Below are 18,499 nucleotides of genomic sequence, written 5' to 3' on the forward strand. Positions count from 1 at the left end.
CTTGTGGGAGTGGGCACAGGAGATTCCCCTGACTGTTACTAACCTTGTTCATAAAGCCCTTACTGAGCTGCAGGTGTCCATGAACTCTCATCTGTTCTGCTTTCCCCACACTGACAGCCCTGAGCCTCCACCAGCCCCACAGGAACAGCTCCATGCACTGGAACAGGCAGTGCTGAGGCTTCCCCAGCTCCCTGAGCTGTGCATTGGGAGGTTGGGCTTGATGTGCTGCACCAACACTGCAGCAGAGCATGTGGTGAAAGCCCTCAGGGAGGGGGTGCTGCCCTGTACAGCCCCTCAGGATGGATTCTGGAGATTATAAGACGTGCCAACCAGTTAAGGTAGAGCCACAGCAAGTTTAAACTGATAAGTGACCCAGAAACTGCTTTTGTAGAGACTGCCAGATTAAATTCAAAAGCCTAAAAGATGCCAGAGCACAGGGAAAGGGAATGCACTTGCTGTGTGTACACAGAAAGAAGGAAGTCACAGTGACTGTGTGACATGAGGATGGTGACAACTGCAAACACATTATGAGGAGTGGGCAATGACACTTGTGTGCCAGATCAAATCAGGGATCTGGTTTTGTTCAACAATTTTTCCAAAGGCTCTGGGGAACCTGGAGAGCACAAGAAAAGCAGCAAGATGTTGAGGGTTGTTCTTGACATACTGCCTTGCTCAATTCTTCCTTCTCCCAGACTACAGATGGGCATTTTTATGCTCTTGCAACCTGCACACAGCACAGGTGTCCAGTCACTGATGGAGCTTTTCGTGTCCTGGTTAATCAGCTGCTCCAATTTCCCAAAATGCCTTCACCATGCAGCTGAAGTCTAAGACCTGGGTGTGAGAGCAGACATAAAATATTGAGTCAAAAGCTATTGCTGTAGAGAGGACAGAGGCAGCTCCTGTCAGTTCAGGCATTGACAACCTGCAAATGCTCCACAATATTTAAGGAGATGGGACAGAAGGAGAGGTTATTCATGGCAGGTGTTTCAGCTCCAAAATGAATATGTGCAGATAAAACCTCTGGGTTTTTCACTGAAGGGTGTGCATAAGTGTATTTCAAGAGCTAGAGAGAGACATTGGGATACAAAGATAAGTTGGACAGTAAGAGATTTAGAGAGGATGGGTGGTTTGACTTAAAAATGAATACAGCCAAGCAGCACGAAATTTCCAGTGATGTTTATTTTTCCTGTAGCCCACAGACACAGTTGGATCTGGCAACAGAGCAGATTCTATTTTCCCATGAAGTGTCCATGTGACATTAAACCCAGGCTAATACTGTCATCAAAGGCATTCAGAGAGGGCAGCAGCAGAAGCAATGGGAGATGCTGGGAGGAGGCCAGACAGCAAGGCACAAGGGCAGGGAGCACCTCCTCTCCCACTGCCACAGCACAGACAGGGTGCAGATAGGCATAAAGTCATTTTTTTCATCTATACCAGACAAACACAGCACCATGCAACACAATCTGCATCTGGAAGTGGGTGGGGAGCAGGATAGGGATTGTTATTGCAGTTATTGTTGGGAGCTGTGTGTGGAGGACAGCAGGGAGAACCCAGGGAGTGCCCAGGTGTCAGCAGCTCACACAAAGCTACCCAGGGGCATTTGCTTGCTGAAGGGAACCACGATTCTCAGGATGCATCTACTGGGACACACCTCTCCCTTGGAGCCAGATCCACTAGGCTGCATTTCAAATGCAGTTCAAGTATCTAAAATACCACAGAAAGAGACATCTATTTTCTTTGCAGGACTACTGTGATGTCTCATTAGGTTATGGTTCCTTCCCAGGGCACCCTCCCTCCCAGCCCTGGCCCAGACCTGTACCTTCCATGGCACTTGCTATCCAACCTGGCCAAGGGCAGCATCACCTCAAACATCATTTCCCTTCTAAAGAAAGATTGGAAGAATACCTTCTCCTGATCACACTGCTGCTCACAATCCCCCTCCTGCCTCCAGCCCAGGTCCCACAAAGCCCCCACCCTACACTGTGTGCTGTACAGCTGCACACAGGCAGGGCCTGGGCTGTGGGTGCAGGAGGGTGGCACACACAGCATCGCTCCCTTTAACTTTGTTTCACCCAGTCACAGACCTTCCAGCACCCAAATACTCCTCTGCCAAGTGGTTCCTTCATCCCAAGCAATCTGCACAGCAGCAGCCAGCCCAGCAGTCTCCACAGAGCAGGGCAACTCGTGCAGCCCTGCTTGCAGCTGGGACCTTTGCTCAGCCCTAGAGACTGAGAAAAAGGCTTTGGAAAGGCAGGCTAGCTCCTGCAGCCAGCACCATGCCCTTGTCTCAGCCAGTTACTGTACAAATGGACAACACACACACATTATTTACAGCCCATTTTTCACATGATGGAGCAGCTCTTGGCTCGGTCTTTCCTGATCTCTGTGTCACTCAGTAAGTCTGTCCTGCCAGGCATCTGTGACGCCCGCTTCAGTCCCCGTTTGGAGTTGCTGCGCTTCAAGTTCTTGTGCACCCTGTTGACCGAGGCCAGCGTGGTCACATGGAACACGTCCCTCACGCTGTTCTCTGACACCTTGGAGGAGCACTCTGCGTAGGCCACTGCCCCGATCTGCCGTGCCAGCGCGCTGCCCTGCAGCCAGAGAGAGCAGGAGGAACAGGGAACGAGGTTAGGACACCGCGCTCTCCGTGGAGCAGCCTCTCACACGGCCAGCAGCCCCACCAGGGCACAGTGGCACCACGGGGACACAGCGGCTCCTCAGCAGCTGTAAACAGTGCAAGGCTCTGTTAGAGCTCCAGAGGTGAGGGCAGGCTCCTGAGCAGGCAGCGCTGCTGACACTGGGCCCTGGGTTACTGGCACTCTGTCCCTCACACAGTGCCAACCCCCTGCAGCTGAGATACCTGGGCATCCTCCCTTGCCTGGATAGTCACCTGCTCTGCACAACACGGAGCCAGGCACAGCAGCAGCTCAGAGTGCACCTGCCCTGCACCAGAGTCTGGGTCTGTTGCCAGTCTGGAGATATTGCTTGGGTCCTCTGGAGGCCACTGGCAGCAGCCCCTCAGCCCCCCAGCTGTGGCTTCTTCCCTTCTGCAGTTTTGCCCCAACACAGAACCCAAGCAGGAGAGTCACTGGAAGCAGAAAGAGCTGTACTGAACTAGGAGATGCAGGAGGACAACACTCCCTTTTAGCCAGTCCAACTTGTTAAATCAGGCACTTCCACCTGCTTTGAAGAATGACTTTTTGGCTACTAACTGGGCGACTGCTCAGCAGAGCGTCAAGAGTAAGTCAGGGTCTTCCAGAGCTGGGGACAAGAGTGCTGTAAACATGAGCAGCTCTGAGCCCCTGAGCCACAGTCAAATCAGACCAAGACCTGGGTGTAGTGGGTCACAGAGCACACCTCCCTCTCCCTGGGCACTGCCCAAACACACCTGCTCATGTGTCACAGGGATGAGGCGCTGCTTGGAGAGCTCCCGGAGAGTGTTGAGGTCTGTCCTCATGTCCAGCTTGCAGCCCACCAGCACAATCTTCGCATTGGGGCAGAACTCCTGTGTCTCCCCTTGCCACTGCAGAGGGAAGGAGAGGCTCTGATGCGTGTGGCTTTTCCAAACAGGGTGACACAACTGTTCAAACACTGATTAGCATATCAGGGCGCTTTAATGACGGCCACATTCAAGGATGGGAATGGCCAGAGTACCCCTTGGACAACTTCATGCTTGCCTGTTCCAGATTATGCCCTGCAAACCTGCCCCATCCACGCAGTGGTCCCTTGTGTCAGGCCGTGGGAAGCCAGTCCTGGCTGTGGAAAAACAACAACCACACAGTCTGGTGTTCAGATCTGGGACCCCAAGGGTCAACACATGGAGAGCTCTTTCCACACTCACACACTATTTATTACTGGGAACCACCTGTTAAAGGCATTATGATATTCAGAGTATAGCTACAGCCAGGGAAATTAAGAATTGAAGCAATGGAAAGAGAAGGCCAGGTCAAACATCCAAGTCTTTCATATAAATGGCTCCTTTCAGAGCTCCCAAAGTGAATGCCTGATGTCAGCTGTGTCTGCAGCAGTAAATAAATCCATCACCTGTGACCTCCCCCGGGGAAGACCTGCACAACTCCACCAGCATGTCAATGCCCCAGTAACTTATCTAGTGGTGCTGAAGTAGAAAGCAGATAATAAATAGATATTACCCACAGCTGAAGTGTCATTAGGAATTAGCAATTTCCTGCTACTATAACTGGTGGTAAAGCATATACCCTGGGCAATTAGAAGCAGAAAAAAAACCAAGCCACCAAGCCCAGTGTCCACAACCTCCTGGGGAAGGGAGTGCCAAAAACCACCCAAATGTCACTCAACCAGTATCAGACCAAAGCCACTGCAAAATATGAAAACCCATATTTTCTATCAAGAGGTTGTCTTAGGTATCTTCAGGTATCTGCTTGCCAAGGACATTGGTTCCCCAGGACTCAGGCACTCCCAGCCCCTGGGCAGCATGCTGCAGATCATGGTGCTGCAGCCAGAGCACCAAAGGTCTACACAACCTCTCAATGAACAGATCCAGTTCTTCTGGAGATGGAATTCAAGCACCCTAATTTACAAGAAGGATTTGAGCTACAAGGTCTCTTCACACCTGGCAGAGGTCATAGCTTCTGCAGTGACACAGAGCTCCCTAGTCTATGGAGAGAGCTGTGACCTTCTTCCTGCATGACTGACACCTCTGGGAGTCCAAAACCTGTTGTGCTATCAAGCCTTGTCAGAACCAAGGTGCCACTCCATGAAAACTTGCTCTACATGAAAGGCAGAACTGATTGCTTGCACTCCCTCAGATGGCTCTGCCCCTTCAACTCTACATGCTGCACAGCAACCCAGGCATCAGAAGGAAGGCATAAATAAAGATTTCCTCTGCTGAAATTTTGCCTGAGGCTTGAACAGGAAATGTTATTTTCCTTATTCACCTAATATCACAAGCTAAAACCCATTTCAACTTCATGGTGTCTTAGGAATTTTCCTTACCGCCATAAGGCTGTGAGCCTGCACCAAAGGAAACAAGGCATCTTCTCAGAGGCACTTAAGAAATCCCCTGGGATTTAGGGTTTATTTTAAGTCACCATATCAAAAAAACATTGCCTAACAGCACTCAAAACATCTGTGAGGCTGTACAGGGAAAGCCACGCACTGAGCAGGGTAGACTCACACGAAGAGTGTGCAGAGACAAATAACTCCCAGCCCCACCTAATTATTGAGGGGTTTGTATTTCATTAAGGTATGAGTGATTCACTTACATTATTATTCTGCTGACTCCCAAGCTGAGCAGTAAATTCTTTGAGTCCACATGAAACACTTTCCCTCCACCCAGCTTGCTTGGTACCCGGGACCTGCTCTGGAAGCCAACACTGAGCCATTGACCAATATATCTGAAGGGTCTTTGTCCCCTCACCAGGACACTCCTGAGACAAAGACCCGCTTCTCAGCCCTCCCAGCAGCTGACTAAGAGGCACTTGCCTCAGCACAACATTTGGCAAAATGTGGAGAGGCCAAGAGGTCAGCCAGTACAATGTGACACGTTCAGGCCGTGGCCACTCCAGCCTGGGGCTCTCTGAGAACAGCCACGGGAGCCACTGCTCTGTGGTGCTTTCCATGCTTTGGTGTCTCAGGGAGTGTCACAAATGAGATGCCAGCCAAGGTTTCCCCCAGGACAGGATGCAGCTGCCAGATGCTTTCTGCACAGCAGAACCACAGCTCCCTGAAGAACATGGAAGGAAGCAGGGTACAGCCAGGACAAAGGGCTGCAATGGACCAGGAAGCCACTTACCCTCACTCCTCCGAGCAGCATTTGGAGTTGCTGGACTTCATCTCAGAGGAAAGCCTTGTGTAGGACCTTCTCCCAGAAGTGACCCACTGGAGACCAGCCAGGGGTGCTCCACAGCAGATCCCCAGCCCTGTGAGGCTCTCTGGGACCTGCCAGCTGGAATATCAGCTTTGCTGAAAGGCACTAAGGTGCAGGTAGAAAACTCTGAGCTGCTCCCACAGAGCTCTGCTGGGGCAGGCTTAGAGCCTTGCCTGCTCTCCAGGCCAGTGACATTGTGCCATCTCATTAATTCACAGGCTTGAAATTCAGCACCACAGCTCATTATTTTTGTCGATGAGCTACAGAGAACTGATTGCTGTCTTTTTTTACCATGCAGATGCTGAACTGAGGGGAGAGCCAAAAAACTGAGCACTCTGCTTGCTTGGAAACAGGCACCAGGGGCTACCTGTCAGCAATCCATAGTCACTGGTGGTTCTGCTAACAGAGATCCATAATACCTTCCACGGTCTTAACACAAAACAGAACAAATGTACTACAATTCTCTCTATCCCCTCATTTGTATTTGTGAACACAGACCCCACACACATACTGCAAGCTGCCACAAGCTTCACCATTCACTAGGTTCCTCTGAAATGCAAATATCTCACGTTCTGCACAGACCAAGCAGAGCATCTGACCATCCTCCTCTGAGCACACGAACTCCAGCCAAGGCCCGGCCACAGGGCCAGAGCTCTGAGCCCTGCTGAGAGCCTGGGGGCACAGGGACCCCATGGTGGCCCACAGGTGCTGCAGAGCACCCCTCACTGGCCAGGGGCCGGGCACTCACCTTCTTGAGCACACTGTCCAGGGTCTCGGGCCGGCTGATGTCAAAGCAGATGAGCACAGCGTCCGAGTCGGGGTAGGCCAAGGGCCGGACGTTGTCGTAGTAGGCCGAGCCTGAGGAGAGGAGAGAAGAAGAGAGGAATCAGGGCCCATCCCAGCCCACAGGAACCCCACAGGGCAGGCTGAGACCCACAGCCCTCCCCAGGCCGGGGTCCTCAGTGCCAGGAAGAGCTGGAGACACTGCCACGGGATGCAGACCACTCTGCTGAAGACAAAGGACGTTAACCCGAGCTCTTCGACCGGTCACACACCATAAGGTTCAGCAGAGATTGATTGGCAGAGAATTTCAGTTCCTTTGTTTAAGCATGGAAGCCAGAGGTTTTGTCCTTGTTTTCTTATATTTCCCCCTTGACAGAGAGAAGAGGCAAGTTTTGCATCCCTCTCCCTCCCTAGTGAGCGTCTGTCAAGTGCTGGTGGAGCTGTGCTGCTGGGGATGCTGCTCAGGCAGGACAGAGCTCAGGAGAGTCCAGCACAGCACAAGCCTGGCTCACCACTCACACCTGGATTCCACCACTTGTCATGCCAGTGCTGCACCACTAACAGTGGAAAGGTGTGGCTGAGAGAAGACAGGGAGTGCTGCCGCTGGTTTTTATCCTCCCTTGCTATCTTTATACAGGAGACCTTGCTCACATAGTTTGTGAGAATTTATGACAGGTAAAAATGAATTGCCTTCTTTCTGGATTTATGCTGGAAAAAGTCAGAGTCTTTTTGATATATAAAGAAGTGACAGGATTTGGTGAACGAGCTATAAATGGAAAAGGATGATTCTGCATTCCACAGGAATTCTGTGATCAGGAAGAGAGCCCAGCCTGAATCCTGCACAGCTTCGACAACACACATGTGCATACACACCTTTAATGCAATTTTCAGGCAGTAAAGTCACCATGCCATAGCGTTTTTATTTGCACTGCACTCTGTTGGTGAGTGCAGACCCCTCAGCAAACAGTAACGGAGCAATCAGCTTGCTGATACTTAAAAACACTGTTTTGGTTTTATATTGCAAAGACAAATGACTTAAACTTCCTGGAGGGATGAGAAGCAGAGGTTTATTTATGGAAAGAGGAAACAGACACCAGAATCCTTGTTGAATCTGCCTCCTCCAAAAGCAGGATTGCCCACCCTAGGCCAAGGAAGTCAGACATGTTTCCTGCTGCAGCTCCTTGGGATGTCTGGACCCAGCACATTCCCACCCCAGGAGAAGGGTGCAGCCTAGGTGTCAGGTGGCTCCTTGATGAAGTTCAGCACCTGATGAATTATGGATGATGGTAGCTTATGTTTCCAGAAGTATGGAAATCTGCCTGGTCTAAGCACAAGAGGAGATTGGGCTGATTCTCTGCAGGAGCTCCAGTCCTAGGTCCTGTGTGCACAGGGGCTCCCAGCTGAGGTACAGCCCAGAGTGGGGCACAGTCCCCCAGCACAGCACTGCACACCAGGCACTCCACAAACACCCCAGGCCCCTCTGCAAGTCTAAACCTGGGAAGCAGAGCCTGATGCTCCTGCCTCTGCCTACATGGGGCAGGCTGAGGGCTCTGTGCAGCCTTCCCAAACCCTGGCCATCCAGCTCATACCATGGTACCACAACAACAGCAGAGCTCCTGGACTCCAACAAGCCCAGTCCTTGCTAATCCCATGCAGCCAGGGGAAGGTGGCCTGGATTTGATGATGTGCAATTGGATTCCCAGCAAAACTGGCTACAGGTGTCTTACAGCCAGCCTACAGGAGCAACGGCACCTGCACCCCCGCTCCCGTTGGGGAGGGATGGGTCTTTGTCCCTGCAAAGTCACTGGGAAGGGAAGTGGTTGGGATCAGCACAGAAGAAACAGACCCTGAACTCTGCAGAGCCCAGCCCTCTTCTTAGAGGGAAAGTCATGTTCCTTAATGGAAAGAAGCCAGTCCCTGTGGCATCTTGGATAGCTCTGGGGACAGGGATGCCAGATAAGCAGGCACAGTGAGCCAGGGTGACCCAGTGTCCTGGGCACAGAGGTTTCTGACCTGACCTCAGGCTCACACTGCTGCAGTTCACACCTGGCAGAGTCACACCACTGCCATAGCACAGCCAGATGACCCAGCCCTCTGCAGCCCAGGGCTGCTTTACAGGTAGAACCAAGCACAGCAGCGCTGAGCTCCCCTCAGCACTGAACACGCTTCTCAGTCTCGTGTTTGGCGTGGGCTGACAGGACAGGACGGAGAGACCCATGATCTACATGCCTGAATGAGCATGGTCTTTTATTTGAACCCAGCCCTCTCCCCCATGCACACAGGGGTGTCTGCCTCCAGATAGGAGCCCTGGTGCTGGAGGAAATGTTCCCACGCACATCCTCTCCCTGCAGCTTCTCAGTTTTACATAAACACTTCAGATAAATCTACCCCCTCCCAGCCAAGGAATGCTCCTTTTGTAGGGGTAGTTTTTGGCTCATTCAGCACAGACATTGCCACAGCAAACTGTATCATAGCAACCTGCTGCTCCTCAGCAGCCAGCCAGCCCCTCAGCAGAGCCGACAGCACTGCTGCAGAACCCCACTATCCCACAGGACCCCCACCAGCTCATCCCAGTCCCAGGAATCATGGCAGGAATTGTGCCAGGAATCGTGCCCTCGTCACCTGGGACCACAGGAGAAGGGACTCCCATGATGGCAGGAGGAGCTGAGGGAAGGGAAGCACGAGGTAAAGGACCTTATCTTTTTAATGAGATCAAAATTTGCTTCACATTCATTAACTTTCTGCACCGTCTCCAAAGGGCAGGAGTCACCCCTGGCACCTCAGCAGCAGTTCAGCTCACAGCCAGAAGCAGCAGCTTCTGCCCACCTCGGGAGGCTGACAGAAACCCACAGTCAGTGCTGCCCTGAGGAGCAGGAGAGCTGCACTGTTCCCAGTCAGGGTAATGCCCCAGTTTGCTCTGGAGATCTCTACTGAATCAGGACATTCTGTTTGGGTGATTACTCTTCTAGGTTCTGCATCTATTACTTTTTTCATTACATACAATGATTAAAAAAAAATCCACACCCTTGAAAACCCCACCTAAACAACCCAAAAAAGCCAGTGCCTTCAACTCTAGTTCTTCAGTTTTGTGGATGATGAGCACTTGACACCTTACAGATACTCCAGCAAGACACTCCAGAGACCCACAGTCTAGCAATTCCACAGGAGCCCAAGGCTCGTGTGTCTGCAGATTCAGCCTTCCTTTACTGCATGAGTCATTCTCCCACTTGGCATCCAGGTCTGCAAGAAACAGTGAACCTAAATGCATCTGCTCATGATTAAAGAGAAAACTGGAGCAAGCCTACAACCAGCTTAAAAATAAAACCCACACAGTTGTCTAAGATTCAGGGCTGGATACAAGCATGAGTATCTCCTGTTTCCCCCTGGCTGGTAGATCCTGGAATGCCTGGCACCACAGCTCAGAGATGCCACTCTTGGGCAGGGGACAGAAATACGCTGTTTAATCTATACCAACATTGTGCTAATCTTCATTTGTTCCTTATGAGCTGTTTTAGAGATAATGAGCCTCCTCACACAGGCACCCTCCATCCAACAATAGGGCATTACAAACCAGGAAAGCCATGTGCTTGCAGAGCTGTGATCTGCTCTGCAACGGGCTCCTGCAGCCCAGCTCTGGCTTAAAACAGATGAGCACTGCCAAGATCTCAATTTCTCAGCAGCACACTTGTCTTGGGGGGCTCACGGTAAACTCTCCCCAAAGAGCCAGCAATGCTGAGGCACATGCTGCTTTCTGCAGGGACTGCCAAGAACAGCCTTCGTGGAATGAAACAAATTCATCCCAGCTTTCTGGAGGGCTACACTGACAAACTGAAGAGTTTTGGGTGACTTCCCCACACAGAGGTGTCAGATGAGCACCAGCCTTCAGAGATGACAGAGGATGTCCATTCTGTCAGACAGATCCCACCCACGGTCCAGCCAAGCTCTGGGTAAGAGGACAAAGCTGCCAAACCAGGACCAAGTCAACAGCCCCAGGACTCCTGCAACCCTCTGTCCTGGCTGAACTTTGACATTTGTCTTGCTTGTGCAACATCACTGCAAACCCCTGAAGTATAGGAAAGTAGGAAACTGCTTTATGACATAGAATAAACACTCTTCTGGGAAGTGCATGACTGAAAAAAAAACTGCTCATCAGCTTGGACAATTAACCTCTGCTCCTAATTCTTCCAAAGCACATACAAAAATTAGTGAATTACTAAAGAGCCCAGCTGGTATACCTTCAGGATGAAGGGAATAGTATTTGCATAGGCTGAGGTGGCATTTCTGGGCCCCTCTCCAGATCTTATTACTGGAAGCCTGCCCCTCAGGAGGAGGCTGTTCTGCTGGATTTACGGGTGGAGGAGTCCCCAGCTCAGGCAGACACAGAGTGCTTCTGCCCCATCCCAGTCCTGTGTCCTGCCCACGTATGCAGCTACCAGTGGTCCAGAGAAGCTTGCTCAGATGCAAACCTCCCTCCAGCAACAGTGAGGAGTCCCTGAAAGCTCCTTGTACAAGTCCCTGCTGGCTCCTGGGGGAGCATCACAGTGTCTGGCATGGCAGGACTGGGTCTGCAGATGCAGCCCAGGAGCCCTCCCAGCCTTTTCACAATCATGCCTGCAGCAGCTGACCAGGGAGACAAATGGGGGTCACAAGTCCCTTCCTGGCACTCCTGCCATGTCACAAGGACAGCTGGCAGTGCCACAACCTGTCTGTCATCCTTTCTACAGGCTACAGCAAGGACCAAGAATGGCAAGAGCTTCCCTCAGCACAGCCGGCTCACACTCTGCCCTCAGAGAGCACGGCTGAGGGCTGAGTGAACACAATGACATTGGTGTAATGCTGCACATTTCAGGTTTATTGTTCACAAGTATTAGATCCCTCCCTAACCATTTGGCTGCCAGATAAGGTTTCTTCCCACAGGGAAGGCTGGGCCTGTACATTTGCAAAGTTTAATGGAGTGGAGATTTTATCTTTAGAATCTGGGACAAATGGAGCAGGGAGATCAGAGCCTAGGAGAGAGCAGATCACCTCCGGGCTGTGGGAAAGGGGCGTGCACCTGAGTTGAGAACAAACCCACTTCACAGAACATCCTTCCTTGTCCACGAGGTCACAGCAGCCAGCAGGGTCAGCTAGTTGTCACTAATGTTCCTCAAGCACCCCCATAACTCCCAGGACATCCCACAGCCCCACAGAGGCCAAGCTTCTCAGATCTGTAGGGGACAAACAGATGATGCCACAGGGCATGCTGCCCTTGATGCAGCAGAACCAACCTCCATCCCTGAGCCCCACAGCATTGCAGCATGCCCCCCACATTGTGCACAGCCCAGAGAGATGATCCTCCTGGGCACTGCCCTGCCCTGTCATGTCCTGTCATGTCTTCTCCAGGTCCATCCTCCACCCACTTCAGTATCAGCATTTCTGCTGCAGCACTTTAAAGCTCTGTCTGACTGGTTACTGACCTGCGTGAGAATGTGACCCAGCTGCACGTATTTTTAGGATTAACTACATATTTGTGCTGAGGCACAACACAAGCATGCCGGTTTTAGGCTCTCAGTCTGTAACAGGAAGAATGGGAGGAGCTCTTTTGGTATGGAAAGGGCAGCTCCACATTTTTTCTCTGCCTCAGACTGCAAGTAGAATTGAACTCTTTCTGAGACTGAACTTGCTCTTACACTTTGGAAGAGGCAGCCATGGCAATCATGGAGCTGCACACTGGGAATCCAGGCACAGAGAGCCGCAGCATCCATGGAGATGCCATTGCTAAACTCAGTCCCTTTCAGCTCTCTAATCTCATCAACATTCCTCAGTAGTTCCCTTAAAAAAGGATCTGTTATCACAGCCTGTGGGTTCCCACACAGGCCATTCCAAGGCAGACTGTTTGCTGAGTACAGGCAAAGAGGAAGGCGGAGGGGGATTTGCAATTCAGTGTTATTCTTGTCTTGAAAGCACATCTGCTGAAGAGACAGTGGCTGTGGAGGGCTGGCAGCCACACAGCTCCTCTGCTGTGAGCTGAGCAGGGCACTGCTGAACCTGTGAGCACTGACCTTTGCAACATCACAGGCTGCAGTAGACACTGCAACTCTCAACCACACTGCATCCTGATGGTCCAAGAAGGAAAGTGCCCTCCAGTAGCTTTCCGAGGCAACAATGACCTTGTGCAGGGCACAACACCAGCCTTGGTCTCCCACTGAGCACTGGCAAAGATGTCCTTACCAGAACCGGGCAGCTCTACTCTGCAGCTGAATCTGCATCAGCAAAAGATGCATCAAGCGGCTCAATGGCCTTGGGTCACTCACAGCTCTGCCTGCCTGCACTTTGAGGCCACACGCACAGTAGGCAGAGCCTCCCAGCATAGGGAGGTGAACCAAAAGCAAAGAACTCAGGCTGCAAGGCACAGTGTAGGGTCCTCACCATTATTATGGAAAACAGAACAAAAAGTCTACCTAGATACAGGGTAAAGCCTCAGACCTGCCAGGATCAGTGCTGCCACACCCAGGCCTTGAGCTCCTCTCTCCTTGCACCCAGTGCCACAGAAGCTCTGCAGAACGGGCAGGGCATTGGGCCAGTTCAGTGTGGGCAGCGGGTTCACCGGCCATGCCGGGTCATGGTGGGAAGCGTTCCAAGCACAGATCCCTGGGTACCAGGTCAGCCTGCTCACTGACGGCTCTCTCTGCCAGAGACCTGCTGAGCACCTCAATGGCTCCACTTCCAAACCTCCCGGAGCCGGGCAGACCCACGGACACTCCCTGATCCTACGGGGAAAGAAGCATTGCATTCTCAGGAGGAGAACCTCCCCGCCCGTGCACGCCTGGGGGTAACAGTGCTCCCTCCCAGACCTGACGCACTCTCGCACCCGAACGAAACTCGCCCACTCCTTGCAGAGCATCGCTAATGATCACCAGGCACCCGCCCTCCTCCACCTGCCGCAAGGAACAAAGCTCTTCCTGACGGGTCCGGGGCACAGCACTCCGGGTCTGGGAGGCACCCAGCCCTTCGGGAACAGCACTCCCAAGCCATCAGACATCCGACTGAACAGGAGTTTCCCCCACCACAAGATACCAGCCCTGTGCAGAGGAGTTCTTTCTGTGCTGAGCGTGTTCAGCCAACAGGCAGCCAAAAGAATTTGCTAGAACAGGAACAAGAGCAGCGAAGCACCGTGTCCTCTGTAAGGCTCATGAGCAGAGGTGCCAGAGCATGGGCACTCCCTGGAGCTGCAACCCATCCACTCTGCAGGCTCTGCACCCCTTCCCTCACCGACAAGGATGTCAAACTGCTTTTCAATGGAGGCTTTAGCAAACAGTGTGTAGCACAAGCTTCCCAGGGGACGGAAGGCATGGGACATTCCTGACATCCTGTGAAATGGTACCTGAAGCAATTTTACTCCCATGGTCTGTCCCGAGCTGGGACACAAATGGAAACAAACCATGATATGCAACCAGCACCTGCAGATGTTGGACAAGGGGATTTTCTCCCTGGTACATTCTTAGATCTAAGGCACATTTGAGACAGTGCAGAGAGTCCCAGCACTTGCCCTGTCACAGCACCACAGGTTTCACCCTCACAAAGCATTCTCAGTGCTTGAAACTCCCCAGAGTCACTCTCCGGGCCCAGAAAACATTCTCAGCGGACAGAGTTAAAAGACATTTAAAGAAAATCAGAGGTGTCAATACAACGTGGGAGCCATACCGTTCTCCATCACTTCTTTCCACTCTATGTCAATATTCCTCTAATGAGAGCTCCTGCCTGCCAGCTGCCAATGTCACAGCCTGTGCTTGCCACTTAGCAGGAGGGGTCAGTTCAGCTCAAAAGGCTGCATTTTTCAACACTCTACTATCAGCCAGGATGACAGGACACAGGGAGCAGACAACACCCCAGCCTATACAGGGCTTACCAATGATCCCACTGAGTGGCCAGGTAGACTGCAGCCACATTCAGTCATCATAAGGGAGTTTTCCAGGCCAGACTGCACTTTCCCCATCACCCACTGCTAAGTGGTGCTCAGCTCACTCTGTGCAGCTTCCACAGTCTCCAACTGCTTCCTCAACTAAGTATGGGGCAAGGGAAATCAATAAAAAAGTAAAAAACAATATCCACCTCCTTTCTCAAGGTCTCTGCTGATTTCTCAGGGAATTTCAGTTCAAATCACTTATCTAAGAAACAGAGAGCATTTAAAATAGAAAGTATTCCCCTCCTCACATCAGGATCACCCTTCCTCAACACCTCCTCTTTCGCTCTGGGATGGAATTCATCATGAACAATAAACCCCTATACGAAAAGCAGCTTAAAATAAAGAGTAATAAAGAGTAGGTAGCCCAGAGAGAAGGGGAAGTGCCCACTGATGCCTGTCATTCTCCATGGGGTGGCAATGAGCTACTCCTGATCCCTTCAGCTTAGCTGGTTCATCTCAGCATTGTGCAGAACTTCTTTTGCCAAAGCTCCCATTTATAAGGGCCTCTGAAGGCCAGTGGAAACTTGACAACGGTTTGCAGTCTACAGCTAAAAATTTCAGCTTGATTACTAGGAAAAACTGCTGTACAGTGCTTTGCAGGATTGTTTATTAAGAACTAGCTCCTGTATATTTCAAATCAAAGGGAATTTATTTGGAAAACTAGCTGATGAACTCTTTCTACAGCAAAGTTGTTAAAAAGGTCTGGCATTTTTCATAGGAGAAAAGAGAAAGAATTAAATCCCATTTCCTTCTGGCTGCTAAGACAAATATTGGAAAAGCATCTTTTGTCACAAATGGAAAAAGGAATGTGTGACAGCATCAGATGCAGGTGTCAGAGGCACACTTTAAGGACTTTTTATCATGTCCCTTCTTTAAACATTTGTAAGACCAAAGCAAATAATTCTGGAGAATTCCTAAAAAGCAAACAATAGTTCAAATGTGCTTCCACAGCCTCCAAAGATGAAGTTTTTTATATCAAATACAGATACTCAAGAGCAAAGTCATTCAGTGCCTATCAAAGATAAACCACCACAGCCTCTTCCAAGGCTGCAGAAGCCCAAGGTCTGGAACTCCCCCAGCTGTGGGGGTGAACACTCATGTGCACCCCAGTGACATGTGAGGTAAACCACCCTGGAGTCCTGGCACACCCTGAGCAGCTCCAAGGAGCCCTCTGCAGCCCCAGATCAGCCAGGATAGTTTCACTGTAGCCACATCTGAGAGTCTCCAAACACATACCAGCCCAGCACCAACCACCCTACAAGGGCTTCCATGTCTTAATCACCACTCTGTGCTTCAAGCACAGCTCCTGGTCAAACACTGACACCAACGCTTCATCCACAGCCCCAGCAGCTGTCCCTGGAGCCAGTGTCCTCATGGTTCACATCAGCATACAGCTTGTGAGCCAAGCTAAATCTAATTCCCTTTTTTGTCTCAGGGAATAAAAATTAGCAAAGCAAGGTCTCCTGAGTCAGGAAGCTCGAGAAGAAGACTCAAACCTATATTACATGCTTGAGCTAGTCCAAGACTCAGTAAAGCCACTACTCTAGGTAGAGCTATGCTGATCCTATAGCTGACATTTAATGGATGCAAAATTACAGCAAGAAATCTGAATGAACAAGAGGAAAAGGAATTCCTAGGTTATGCTTTAATTACTACTGCTCTTGGACACTGAGAGGACTGCATTTGTCATCCGGATTCCAGAAATTATGAGAATATGGGGGGAAAGCATCAGCAAACACATGATAGATATTCATCAGCAGAGCACGGCATTCACCTGCACTGTCCACGCAAAAGGATCCAAAGGTAAATTAGAAAGTGCACGTAAACTTTTGTGGGATGCCAAGACTTCTACTAACTGCATCACACACTTCACTTGCAACTCATGCCTCCACTGAGGCACGAGCAGGCACAAAGTTTGGGACGGGTCTTGGGCTGGGACAGCCGTGCCCGGCACTTTGCGCAGAACCACAACAGAGGACACAAAGATGCAAAACCAAACAGAGCCGAAAAGACGCCAGAGAACCCCAGAGGCTCTGTGGCAGCGGGCAGTAACAGGCCGGGGCATCCCTCCCGAGGTGAGGGCTCCCTACTCCAGCAGCACTCTCCCTGCTCCCCGCTCGCAGCCGCACCTGCTCTCTCGCTGTTCGCTGTTCCCTACACATCGCCGCGGCACCGAGAGGCCCCGCAGAGCAGCGCCGGCTGCGGGACACGGGAGCGCCCGCCCGGCGCGGTGGTACCGGCGCTGCCCGGGGCCCCGGGAGGCTCGCAGGGCTCGGAGCCGCCGCCCCTGCCCCAGCCCGTGCCCCGGCGGCTCCGGGAACGGGGAGCGATGAACCGGCCCCGCCGCCCCCCGCGCAGCCCCCGGCCCACCTGAGGTGTCCCACATGTTGAGCTCCGTGCGCTGCTTGTCGATCTCGAAGCTGGCCGTGTAGTTCTCGAAGACGGTGGGCACGTAGCGCTGGGGGACGGAGGAGAGAGCAGAGCAGAGCAGAGGTGAGGTGAGGTGATGCCAGGCGCAGAGCCCGCCCGCCCGCCCTCCCGCAGCCCTCCCGCAGCCCTCCCGCACCTCGGGGTAGCAGTCCTTGGCGAAGACGTGCAGCAGCGCCGTCTTGCCGCACTGCGTGTCCCCCACCACCACGATCTTGCAGCGCGCCAGGTGCCCCTCCATGGTGCGGGGCCGCCGCGCCCGCGCCGCCGCTTTACCGGGCCGGCCCCGGCCTGGCCGCGCCCCCGGCCCCGACGGCACCAACCAGGCGCGGAGCGGAGCCGGCGCTGGGCAGGGCCGCTCCTCCACGGCCCCGGCCCCGGGAGCCGCCCCCCGCCGGCCCTCGGGGCGTCCCCTCGTGCGCCGCTGCCGCTTGTCGGGACGCGCCGTGAGGGGAGGGTGGAGGATCGGCGGTGCCCGCTGCACCGTGCTCCCCGCCCGGGATCGGCCCCAGCCCCGTTCCCTGCCCGGGAGATGCCCGTTTTTTTTTCTCCGGGGACTCCAGCTCCGGCGCTGCCCCGGGAACGGGAGCTGTTCCCTGTGGAATTCGGCTGTCCGGCATTCCGGCCCGCCTCGCGTGCGTTCGAAGGATCCCGTATCCCCAATATCCGCGGCCGAGTGACATCAGCGGGGGCAGGGAACCAGTCTCTGCAGCAGCTGCATGACCCCAGGCCCGCCTCAGAGCCCTCTACAGAGAGGGCAGCGATTTCTGCTCTCCATTCCTCCTTGAGCGCAGACAGCGCATCTATAAATTACGGGTGGTGATTTTAATTAGCAGGTTTCTCTGCTGCTAATATTTCGCTGGCCACACTGCAGAAAGATTCACCTGAATGAATTGCAAACCGACAGGCTGCCTGTCACAAAATGCAGTAAAAATAGACACAAGGAAGACAAAGAAGGCCTGAAAAAGTGAAAATGAAAATGTTTTGGCAGTGAAACAAGATTATTAATGGACTGAGGGGGCAGATTGTTTTTGCTGAAATCACAGTCATTTTTTGTATATAAATATTGGTGCTGTGCATGGTGTTGGGACGAGTAAAGAGCAAAGACAGGGTGCAAGGCATGGGGGGTTGCCATGCAGGTTCCCAGTGGTTTCAGGTGATTCTTGGCCGCCTGACAGCCAAGCCCCCTGGGAAGCACCAGGCTCAGTCAGCACTTTGGTGAGCCAGATGCCTCCACATGGTCACAAGCCTCGCAGGTCCCACGTCTCAGGCTGCACCCCTAGGACAGGAGCCAAGAGCAAGCAGGGCTAAAGGTGTGTCCGTAGCACATTTAGTTTGCCAAATGGGAATTCAGGTCCCACCTCATCATCACATACCAAAGAAGACCTGAAAGCTGAAGGAATGAGGTGGTCCAAGGGGACGAAGTAGTCCTGGAATCCCTGTAGCTCCTGTCCTCAACTGATCCGATTCCTGCATTTTGTGGGCCAGGAGCTGGC

At 52.4% G+C, this 18,499-nt stretch overlaps 1 protein-coding gene across 1 annotated transcript; it reads right to left on the reverse strand.

Moving 5' to 3' along the window:
* Positions 1 to 2,301: 2,301 nt before the first annotated feature.
* Positions 2,302 to 17,244, reverse strand: RND2 (Rho family GTPase 2). The gene is made up of 5 exons (XM_062508008.1): positions 17,143 to 17,244; positions 16,947 to 17,034; positions 6,597 to 6,706; positions 3,389 to 3,523; positions 2,302 to 2,591 (listed from the first exon to the last, which is right to left on the reverse strand). Exons 1-5 carry the CDS (start codon positions 17,242 to 17,244, stop codon positions 2,343 to 2,345), a joined length of 684 nt encoding a protein of 227 aa, XP_062363992.1. The 3' UTR covers positions 2,302 to 2,342.
* Between the last annotated feature and the right edge of the window lie 1,255 nt (positions 17,245 to 18,499).

The sequence above is a fragment of the Cinclus cinclus genome, chromosome 24 (genome assembly GCF_963662255.1).
Source record: "Cinclus cinclus chromosome 24, bCinCin1.1, whole genome shotgun sequence".
Classification (NCBI taxonomy): domain Eukaryota; kingdom Metazoa; phylum Chordata; class Aves; order Passeriformes; family Cinclidae; genus Cinclus; species Cinclus cinclus.